We start from the raw sequence: 12,384 nt of genomic DNA, 5'->3' as shown, positions 1-12,384 counted from the left end.
TGCAGATGGAGCTATTCTCCTTTAAAGTTTCTCATGCTGCAAGAAAAGTCTGACTGATATTCACCAAATATTGTGTGAGACTGTAGGGGACTGTACCCCAACATATCCAACAGTTCAGTTACCAGATGTGTGGCCAAGTTTAAAACTGGGCATCCTGAGACAACAGATAACCCCAAGTCAGGAAGACCTTCCACTGCAGTCACACCTGAAACATCGATGCAGTGCATGTCATGTACCTTGATGATAGACAAATACCAGCCAAAAACATTGCAAAACTCTGGGGATATCCAGTGAATGAGTTGGGGTCATTATCCATTAATATCTGGAGATGCAGAAGCTCTTAGCGAAGTGGGTCCCCAAATGTTTGACTTCCGACCAAAAGAGAGAACGTGGCTGTCACATTAAGGGATTTTGGGTCATTTTAATTTGCATCATCAGGTGCAAATTTTTTGGCCTTGTATTGTGACAGTTGATGAAACATGACTTCATCACTATGATCCAGAGATCAAATAATAGTCAGTGGAGTGGAAGCACAAAGGTTCTTCACAACCAAAGAAGTTCTGAACCCAAAAGTCAGCAGGGAAGGTTCTTGCCATTGTTTTTTGGAATATGGATGATGTAATCCTTACCAAGTACCTCAAAAAAGGTGAAACTGTTACAGCTGTAGCAGTTTATTCAACAGCTCTGAAAGAATTGAAAGAGCTACTGAAGGAAAAACATCACAGGAAACTGAGCATGTTGCTTTTGGAGGAAAGTGCACCTGCTCACACTGCTCATGAAACCCAACAGACAATAGACAACTTAGGCTTTGAATGTCTGCCTCACCCACCCTGTTCACCAAACCTGGCTCTGTTTCACTATTTCCTATTCCCAAATTTAAAGAAGCACTTGAAAGGGACAAAATTTACTGCAGATGAAGTCATATTTGCAGCTGAGAACTGATTTGTGAAAAAAGGGAAAGACTTTGTTCTCAGCAGATTGCAAATGATGCAGCAGTGTTGTAACAAGTGTGTGACACTTTGTGGGGAATATATAGAATAATATGTAAGTTGCATGGCTCTACCTCAATTCCTTCATGATGATTATCACAACTTTTCAGCACACCCTTCTTTCATCAATGAAATTCACTACATACATTTGCAAACTATGCACTATTTCTCCTACACCACTTCTCTGACCATGATAGCAAACTACTCATTTGCTGCCATGGTCCTTCTTCTCATTCATACTTACAGTTTTGACTCTCTTGCTCTTCTTTTGCACTTTTTTTTTTCTGTAATAACTAGTAGTGTCATTCAGTTCGTTTACCTAAACCAGTTGTTAAAATTTGTCGCATTCTGAACCACTTATTGTGGGGACAGAAAACAAATGTTTCAGTGATATTCTTGTGATCTTACTAAATGTTTTACAGCATAAGTGAAATGAAAACAATAAATTATTATAGGGGTCATGAACATTGAAGGTTACACGTAATTATTTGAAATTAGTCGATTGCAACAGAAACCATGACTCCTTGTCTCCCAACTTCATGTAAGCATGTTACAATGATGAAAATGTGTACTAGAATAGCACACATTTTTTATTATAGCAAATACGAAGGCTCTTAAATAATGACAAAGTGCGGGATTTTGATGCAGCTCATCTTGTAATGTTATATGCACTTCATTATGATATATTTTAATATGAAATTCGCACTTTCTTCAGGCATATTATACTTGAAATAATATCATGAACACTTTGCTCCAAATTTAACATTCTGCCAACACAGTGGGTTTGCTTGCACCATCACATAGTTTGATTGCCATTACTAATTGAACTCACTGAGTGAATCACAATGGTTTTGTTTACAGTATCTTTCTAGCTTTCATTCGAGAAGACTGTCTTGGTTTTAGCTGTTTTTGTCAAAAGTATAATAATGAAACTGCAAAGTAGTATATTAAATTTTTTTGGTAGTGGCATCGACCTATGTGAGAGGATTAAAGTGCATGGTGAAACTGTTGGTTCTGTTAATAGTGAACATTCAAATGAGTTTTTGACTTATCATTTCCAAGTGACAACACAGGCATGCTGTGAGAAAACTGAAATAATAATTTAACAATATAGTCAATGATAGTATTTCATGAAAAGATATCTATGGCCTTGAAATAACCAAAATGACAGTGTTGGATGTAATACATATGCAAAAATAATAACAGTACATGTCAATTCAAAAAGCATTATTCTTCTCTCCTCAGAATGGCAGTCAGCAGAAGTAGTTGCATGTGGTTCTACTAAAGGAATTCAGCAGCCAAAATATGTAAGAAGTTGCATGAACATGACATTTCTCTTGCTGATTCTAAAGAAAATAAGCTACATAAATTGACTAAGGTTTATAAATGTGATGAAAAATATTTAAAATCAACAGTCAGTATTTTGAAGTGTAGTTTGATAAAGTGTAACCATCTAGCATCGGACAAAACAGATGAACTAATTCTACAAAAGAAACATGGGTTAAATTAAATCTTCGTATTTGTTTGCATTCATGGCAAACAACAATATGAATTGGCAAACACATTTCCCAAGAGTTGAGAAAATAAGTTTTTTTTCTTTTCTAAAATAATAATCCAAGCAGTCAAATTTATATTAATATTGACAAAGTGATCACAATTTCACATACAAGTGTTTTAGTGGTATTGTTAGTGGTAATGTAACAACATTAATGATTTTGAAGATCCTGTTAATTTTTGTTGATTTAAAAGAGCTGGTGTTAAATCTTCGTTTTACTTTCGCTATTGTTATTTAATATACTAACTTACTTCCTTAATAATGCCCTACTCAACTCTACCTAGGAATGCTTCCTTTTCGGACACTAGCAAATTTATTTTTTTATTGCTGCGCCAGCCAGAGTCCTATAATATGAGCTTATTCAAAATTCAGGGAAATATTCCTACATTAACTGGCATTCATTCTAATATGCACTAAATAGATACTGATTTTAATTGCAGTCATGACCAATAAATCTATTACTCAAACACTTTCATTAAATTCCCTCCCGCTATGGTTCTAAATTTTTGCTAGTGGTAATTTGAATTCTCGAATCAAGCACGAAACAGGCATATACAATAAAACATGTTTATTGGAACAAATTCACTTTACAACTATAATTGAAATGGGATATTAAGCTTTACAAAATCTCTTACTAAGTTAGTTACTCAATACTAATTTTAGAAAACACTCATAGACCAACTTGGCAATTACTCATACTCTATGCAACATTAAAACAAGTTAACTATGTTATTCTAAATCAAACTCTTAATTCTTGCTACAATAAAATACATTTCTCAACCTGTTACTATTCTGATATAAATCATCTACAAAATATCAAATTCACATATAATCTCAGTCACATGCAGTTAAAATTTCACTCCTGACATTCCTTTGTTTAGCAGAATTACTCTATCTCAAAATTCAAATCCTTATTATAGTCCACTATGAAATGTCCACTTAATATGATCTAACATTAAATTCTGTCTCATTTAAACATACAACAAAGGTCTTTACGTTACCCAATCTTTTTCTTCCGAAGGTCTGTTAACGGCCGCATGTATTTCGGGTCCTCCTTCTGTTGGTAGCTTCCGCAATGGGCTTACGACTACGCCGTCCGTTTTACATTCTTCCTGGACTCGAAATTCTCACTGCCTCGATACACGCATTCTCTGCTCCTACTCGAGTGGGACATCTCTCTCGCTCATCCCTACTCCGTTCGCTATTCAGGAATCCTCGAAGTGAAGTCAGGAACAACAAGAAAAAAGCCCCTCATTATCGCGCGCATTCCGCTTATATTTCGTCCCTTCTTTCACATACGACCCTTCGTTTTCATGCCCTTAAGGTGATCCTCAAGTCCTAGCTGCCGTTTAGGTGCTGTATTCTCGGGAATCCCGCTTACGTCATCTTCCTCGTATGTTGTAGCTGGTGGCATTACGGCCGATACGTGCGTATGTAACCCGACCTTTGCACTCGTACTCTTAACTTCTTTGGCGACTTATTAGGTTTAAGACAGTTTAATGGGACAAGATTATACTACAATTTCCTTATTAAAATTTCACTAATCCTATAATCCTTCAGTTTAACTTTCAACTACAAGATTTTTCTAGTACGATTTACATGTTATTATACAAATTCCCTTGCAACATAAATTCAGAACTGTGTGCAACCAGGTATCATCTGAGTTAGCCAAATTCTTATGTTAGATTCTGAATGAATAATTTCTAAAAATCGTCCATTCAGGATCTAACACTGGATTTGATAGCTGCAAAACAATTTGTTACACTTTATTAGTTCTTAATGTGGATTCACTTAAGTTATTTAAAGCAAAATTTAATAGCTTTTTGTTCAGATGGTACAAGTAGCTTGTTAGGATGGAAATCAGGAGTTGCATCCAGACTTCTTTCATTTTTTCCTGGAATTATTTGTTGACACTAAGTCACAGAGTTTAGTTAACATGCATGATACAGTTAAGTCTGACCCTAGTCAACTGTTTTGAGTCATTCATTGATAAAATCTATTCCTTCTATCATACATCAATAAAAATCAAATTGAATTAAGTAGAATTGCACAGGACTTAGAAGTACAAATCATTAAAATTGGATGAGTTTTTGAGTCCCATTGGGTAGCATGCAGTGCAAGAATCACAAAAGCAGTTCAGAAAGCATGAGCTCCACTGAGGACCATGCCCTGATTATTGACATCTTGGAAGACTCTCGCTTCTTTCTTCAAAATTACAATGTCCAGAGATAATGCTTGTAAGGGCTGATTAGAAGATGTATAAGAGCACTGTAGCAAATAACTGATAGGGAACATATGAGAAGCTTATGCCCAGTGTCATAAAATCTGAAACTTGCAAAATAATTCCATTTTGCAAGTTTCACATATTCTTATGTGTTTTTCACAAAAAACACATAAGAATACCAGAAGAACATTTAATCCATGTTGTCAATGACAACATGAACAGCACCGCTAAGTAAGGAAAAGGATTCATACACAACTGTACTATCATTGTTCAACTTACTGGAACCTACAATTTAGCTAACAATTCTTTCTGGCAGGAGAAGAAAAAAATTTGTATAAACCCTGTAATATGTTGAAATACAAGATATCTCCGAAAGATTTTCAAGATTTTGTGGATGAATGAGATTTTAAACCTAAAGTTCCCCAAACCATCAAAGAAACAAGAAAAATCTTGAAGGTAGCAGCTCTGAGTTCTGCAGAAGCAGAACTTAATGAACGACATAGCTATAGATAAAAGAAATTCCCTCCTCATTGAAAATATCTCAGCTATATATATGGTGTCCTTGGTTATGCTAAGGACACCATATAGCTGCAAACAGTCAGGTCAAGAAAGGGAACCTTGAGTATTCAAAACATCAACTAGCCTTGTCGATTCTCTAATTGTTGTAGCAATTGGTGAGTTTTGACAATGTAAAACAAAAAATCTGCATGTTGCAAGACTTATCATTGTCATCATAATCATCATGTTGTAAGGGAAATTATTCATACAACAATTGAATATGTTTGATTAACGTGTACACATTAAAAAAAAATAGACAAAAATAGTTATTAATTATTTCATATCATACATTTCAAATCACTAGTGCCTGCAAAAACTATCCACTCTTTTGCTTTTCCTTTTTGTATTATAATGCATAACTTACATCTTTAATTTTCACTGTAGAAAAAAAACACTGTTTTGTCATGTTCTCATTGTGTAGGTTGCAGGTGGGTCTTTCAGATTCTTGGAATTTCTAATCCATCCTTTTTGTTGAGATTGGGGATGATGAATCTGAATCTCTTCCCCACATTTTGGGAAGTTTAATGCAACTAAATTTATTCAAATTAGTCTGATTTTTAAGGGCAGCAGCAGATTCTAAAAATAGTCTTTCTCTTCTAAATTTACTGTGATGATGTGTGGTGTTAGCAGAGATAGCTAACAACATTAGGCTTCACATTGCCCACTCCCTTTCTAGATCTTTGCCTACTAAAAGAAATCTATCATCCTACCGGCTCAATGTACTCAAGAAACTATGTAAAGATATCAGCATAGTCATCACCAGAACAGACAAGGCAAGCCTACTGTTATCCTTAATGGTAGTGAATATAATAAGAAAATGGATATAATTTTCAGAGACCTCTCCACCTACAAACCTTTAGATCATGATCCCACTAAATATTAGATGAAAAAATTAAAAAGTCTACTCAAAAAAAAATTTCTTCCTGGCCTTCCGACATCACAAAAAGACTTAAACCTTTCAGTTGTCACTCCCCATTCCCACAGATATTCAACTTACCTGAAATTCATAAACCAAATTCCCCAAAGACCTGTAATAGATGCAACTGATTTTTCCCCCCTGCTATAAATTATCCAAAAAGTGAAACATTTTGCTCCCCTCTTATTATACCACATCATAAATAAAAACTTCCCATTTTAAAAGTTCTGTTGAAATTCAAACAGTTAATAATACAGATGTCCTACTGAGCTTTGACATCACCTTATTGTTCACCAACATCTTATTACTTTTAAAAAAGTTTATTTGATATCATAGATCTGTTTTCCTTTGCTATCCATTTCTGTTATTTCTCTTGGAAGAACAAAATTTATAAACAAATAAAGAGTCTCCCCCTTCCCTCCCCTTACCAATTTTTTCATGGAAGATTTTGAAAAGCAAACTCTTGACTCATCTCCTCTCAGACTAGAATTCTATCTGGTTAAGATGTGTAAATGATGTGTTTTCTATTTGATCTCATGGCCCAGACATATTAGACTTTTCCCTCTGTCACCTCAATAGTCTTCACCAAAAGAATAGGCATAGTTAGCAAAACTCTGTTTATTGTCATGAATAAAATGAATTATGTTTTATAGACAGCACATCTATAGCATTAAATAAAATATTTCCTAATTTCTATTTTTTTTTTGTTTGTGTGTGTGTGTGTTGTATTTAAATGTTAATAGAATTCGTGTTTGATGTTAACTTTGTTACATTTTTTGTGTTTACTTTCTTATCACATGTAATAAAGTAAACTGCGATAAAGTAAAAAGGTGGACTAAGCCATACACACTTTTCTGCCTTCTAAAGATTGGTTTATTTTGGGGGCCGATGGGGACCCATATAGATATTAAACTAATAAGGACAGATGCTACACTTTTGGCTAAGATAAGAGTGTAGTATCTGCTCCATAAGATATTAAACAGATTGTTTGGAAGGCAGTGAAGTTCTTTGAGCTTGCCCCACCTTTACCACAAAGTTGCCTCATATTGTACACCTTCAGTGCTCTTGGGCTATTGCTTCTTGACCTTATATATATTGTTGTGTGTGTCCTGGGATGAGATGTACACACACTGGCCACTGAATTAGAAACTTATTTTATGTATAAGCATGCAACTGCCAATAGCAATCCTCTTCAATTCACTGTTCATAGTTCAGTGAGATGTGAATTTGGAACAGCCATCATTAAAAGCTTTGGTCAATTGCTGCATGCAAGAAGTTCTGTTTATTTCTACAAGCCTTCTTAGATGATGGTGATCTCGCTCCTGACAGACTGTCTTAGGACCACAGTTATGCCTCTTAGACAAGCAATGTGGGTTATTTTTCTATTGATTAAACACTCTGGATATCTCTCCTTTTGAGTAACCAGTCAGCTTTACTGTTCTCAAAATTGTGGCTCCAGCCAGATGGGCACCCACAATAAGTCTATTATCGAACTCCAAAAGATCCTTTGTTTTTCCTATTGATGATTAATGACCAGCAGCATTCTTAAATAGTTGCCTAGAACACATGGTGACTCACATGACCAAGTAGTTTGCATATATGCTCATAAGTGATGTTTACGTACATCTGCATAAAGATTGCTGATTCAGTGGCCAGTATGTGTAAAATATATATTTTATTGTGGTTCACAGTCATAAAGATTTGAAAAACAGTGATTTAATTGATAGACTGAAAAGAGGGCACAGGTAGAGAGATTTAAGGAGTTTTATAGTGTAGGTATCTGCACTGAAGAAATATTCTAATACATGACAGGATAGGTGAGAAACAAAAAGTTACCCTTTGGAGTTGTGTAAAAAGGCATTAATGAGGACATGAAGATTAGATGTTTGCTCAGAGATTGATGAATGTGTTGTGGAAGTTGTTATGAATGCTTTGTCAGTGAAGTAGTTAAGGAAAATATAACAGGTAATTTATGAAAAATGTTAGTGTGAGCTTCCCATAAAGTCTTCAGAATCCATGATAGTTCTCTTATCATAATAATAATGAATTACATTATTATTATGATAAGAGATAATAATTTGTCTTGTGTACAACTTGTATTATAAATAAAATGTATCTTTAATGATATCTACATAATGGTTAATAACAATATACTTGCTTGTGATTGATTGGTAGATACCTGTTTTCATAATATTTCATGTTTTAATATAGATGGTTCATAAAATCTTGGAATTTGGTGGTAGTAAATCTCGGAATAATGACTTATTTACTGCTGATAACGTTCGATCATTTACTAAAAAAGTGATCAAAGGGCTAAAGGTAAGCACCTAAATTTTTTTTTATTATTTATAATTTCTCAGGTGCATATGTATAGTACTTATTTAAAAGTAAATTGACTCAACTGAATATCATATGTAAAATCACAACAATCTGCAATTTTGTGAAAATTACTTATAATCATCATTATAGTCATCATTATAATCATCATTGATATTATGACAGTCAAACTGAAAACTACTTATCAAATATTGTTAAGACTTGTGGGAAGCTTCCGGTATTGAGACCACATTTTAAGGTAAATAAAGAGCTTAATAAAAATACATAATTATAATCCTACAAGTTTCATAAATTATCAGACTTACATCATCAGGGATACTTGCAAAAGTTGTACACAACAAAGGACTGGTGAGAGGCTAGGTGTAGAAGTAAAACTGGCAGTCGCCATGTTGAATATAATTGTTATATGTGGAGACAATATTGAGACAGTAAAATCCTAACAAAATATCACACAATTATACAAAAAAAAATCATCAATTTGAATAGTGCAAACTTAAAAACTAGTATTGTCATGAAATAAACACAGTATCTTTCTCTATTACTAATAGTATATTTTTTAACAGCTTGCGTCATGCATTGCATCCGTCTTTGCATGCTAGCAGTACTTCATTTTTGCTAGACTTCTAGCAACATGAACAACAGCTGTCCATCATCCTTTTTTAATTGAAATGCTGACTCACCAAACCATGCTACTTCCATTCTTCTTTCATTCCATCTACTTAAGTTCTGTGGAGCAGCCTTTCCTCATGAAGTATGCTTCAAGGGCAACAAACTCTGCCTCTTCAAAAAGAATGTCTACAGATTACTTTGATCTAGTAATTTAATAAAACAAATAATTTATTTGCTATGGGCATTGCAGTCTCATATAGGAGTGATATATATAAATACTCCAGAATATCTTTATCTTGAGTTTTCATAACACTTTTATCATTTTTGATACCTTGTACAGTCAGTACCTTTCCTCCATTTTTGAACTTTTCATAGCCTACACAACATTTTGCCACTTTTGTGCTAGTAACACTGATACATATCTTCTATATTCTTATGGAAATCTTCCCATGAGTTCTATTTAGCTACTTTCACACAAATCCTCTGCTTTCTTATATTTTTCTCTGTTATTCTCTCAAAGCACATGCTGACGTACTTGCTAGGCACTTTTGATTTGCTTTCTTTTCTTCTTCTTTAACTTCTTTTGTCCACTATGATGTTCACATTTTTCTATTCTTGCAAACAAGATCACATACCTCCCTTGCTGAATCAAGGTTTTCTTCAGTTTTTCACAGAGACTTCAAGGTTTGGTTTTTGATTTTGAGCTCTCATTTTTTTCTTCAGTCATATTTGTATAGTTCAGTCTACAGTTTACCTCTATATGCCACTCAATTTTAATGATTTTTTAAAACTTTCATGCATATTTTTTTTCAGTATTACATTTATTTTTATCCTGCTTTAAAACTAAGTGATTTTTTTTCCTTATTTACTAGATAAATAGTGTGAGTACAGTCAACTATCATTATAGCAACTTATTCACTACTGCAAACCACTGCAAAGTTCCATAATATCAGTGTTGTTCATATGAAAATTCATTACACAATAGCAAACATTCCCTATAACAAACTATTTCTTTGGTCTCTATGAGTTTGCTATAGTGATAATTGACCATAATGGTAATAAAAATGTACAGTAACTTCTGCTATAAGAAAAAAAGTATTGATGCCTTGTATGTGTATTTTTATTAAAATGGCACTTATGTATGCATGTAACATTCATTTATGACAAATAATTTTTTAGGGTATAGAAAATATTTATACACAACATAAACCTTATTTGAAAGATACTCTGGAAGAGTTGATAAAAGGAAAACTAAAAGAATCTTCTTATCCTTATCTGGGTAATTCACAGTTAAGAGAAAGGTATGTGAATAATAATTTAAAAAGTAGTTTAACTAAATATGTTTATTATCTTTGATAATTGCACTTACATCCTCCTCACATGCTCACACACACACCAGAAAACTTGAGGTTCATATGGCTATAAATAAATTTAAACAAACAAGAAAAAAACAATAAGTTAAAACTGAAGAGTCTCCGTAATTCATTTGCCATTGAATTCATGCTCTTTCAATTGAACCTCATTGATCATGAGGTTCAATTGAAAGAGCTTGTATAAAACTCCATCTAGGACATGAAGAACCTTATGAGGGCTGCTCAGCTAAAAGTGAGCTAAAAACTAACTTGTAAAAAATCTCACCAGGAACACTGGTGAGATTTTTTACAGGTTCACCATTGCTTTCCCCAATCCCCAATTTTATCTGGGCTTGGGACCAGCATATGCCTGGGGTGTATTTATGACTGTAATCCATGTGTGTTCATGTGGTCGGTTTGCCTGTTCTGGGGAATGAAAAACTCCCTACCCTTCGTATGAGACTGGCTAACTCATCTTTTATCGAAAGAGACCTGACAGGAATCAAGCCCAGGTCTTTCCAGCCAAAGGACTTCGTCTATACTGACTTACTAAGCTATGGAGGCTCCTATATATATATATATATATATATATATATATTTTTTTTTTTTTTTGTCATGAAGAAGCCACAAGTAACTTATAGTGAAAACCAATGTTTTCACTATAGGTTAGTCTGTTTTAGTTGTATTTATTGTATTGGTTATAGTTGTATTTTTAATGACCAAATAAAAAAAAACAACTTTTCATCATTAGCCTTCATTGGGCAAAATTCTCCTTCAAACATATACTGAAATGTTACAGTTGGAATCAGTTCTGATATTTCAGTCTTCTGTATGACTATTAACTTCATCCTCCATCTAGATTTTGGCTTCCTTTAAATCTTTATCCTGTCATCCTTGCTTGTTAACCAAACAAGCAAGAGTACAAGTATTCGTGTGTTTTGTTAACCTTCCCTTCCCATTTAGTAATCATGCTACCTTACATCAGCTTTGTTCTTGATGTCAAGTTCCTTTTCAGTATTTTCATATTTTATATGATTCTGTCATTCTAATTTTTCCCAGAATGGTGATATATGTGCTTTCAGATCATTAACTTAAAATTGGCACGAACACTCTTCTATACAGCCAGTTAGTGTTTTAGCTAATTTATTTCTTATTCCACATAAATTTATTCAGTTGACTTCTTACCATACTAGCTTCGCTAATTCTGTTGTCTGTTTCCATATTTAATTTGCCATCTTCACTAAAAATTGTGAATAGCTGAAATATTTTACTTGTTCTATAGGTTCTTCAGTTAAGATATGGTTGATGTTTTCAATATTCCTGCTTATTTTTATAGACTTTGTCTTTTTTCTTTGTGATTTTCTTATCGAATAAATTACAGCAGTTGTTCTATTTAAGGGTCAAAGCTGTATAACTGAGAGGAGACCTCCACATAGCCTTTAAAGGAATGCGGAGAACAGACCAGGGCTTCTAACCTAATGAACGAGGATGGGCTGGCAATTTGGGATTTAGCCGACCAAATTGTATTCTTATTGGTTAAACCAAAATTAAAAATGATGGTACAACATGACAAAATTTCATGCCGGCTGGGGCATCGCCCGGTTAAACAAAGGAACCAGGGCGAACAGCGAAAAGTCAGCTACTGGAACAAATCTGAAAACAAACCCCAACTCAACATCACCAGAGTTAAAGATCGGTACTATCAATGTAAGAAGCCTGAATGGCAAAGAAATGGAGCTAGCTGAGGAATTAGATAAGTACCAGATCAACATAATAGGGGTGACCGAAACAAAAAAGACCAAAACTGGTGTGATCTTTCTGAGCAATAAATACAAAATGTTATA

The 12,384-nt window shown here is 33.9% G+C and overlaps 1 protein-coding gene across 3 annotated transcripts in view; it reads left to right on the top strand.

The window, feature by feature from the left end:
* The window catches only part of Vps45 (vacuolar protein sorting 45), a 172,586-nt gene that overhangs the window by 106,355 nt on the left and 53,847 nt on the right, over positions 1–12,384 (top strand). For all 3 annotated transcript variants that reach the window (XR_016549286.1, XR_016549285.1, XM_090403157.1), the window contains exons 11-12: positions 8,454–8,561; positions 10,368–10,489. Coding sequence is in view for 1 of the 3 variants with exons in the window: in XM_090403157.1 (XP_090259283.1) it covers positions 8,454–8,561; positions 10,368–10,489 (230 nt within the window). In the remaining 2 variants the exon portion in view is untranslated. The remainder of the gene's footprint in view (positions 1–8,453; positions 8,562–10,367; positions 10,490–12,384) is intronic.

Source organism: Typopeltis vanoorti, chromosome 13, assembly GCF_054136105.1.
Source record: "Typopeltis vanoorti isolate ZY-2024b chromosome 13, IOZ_Tvanoo_1.0, whole genome shotgun sequence".
Taxonomy (NCBI): Eukaryota; Metazoa; Arthropoda; class Arachnida; order Uropygi; family Thelyphonidae; genus Typopeltis; species Typopeltis vanoorti.
This window is presented reverse-complemented; position numbering and strand designations above follow the sequence as displayed.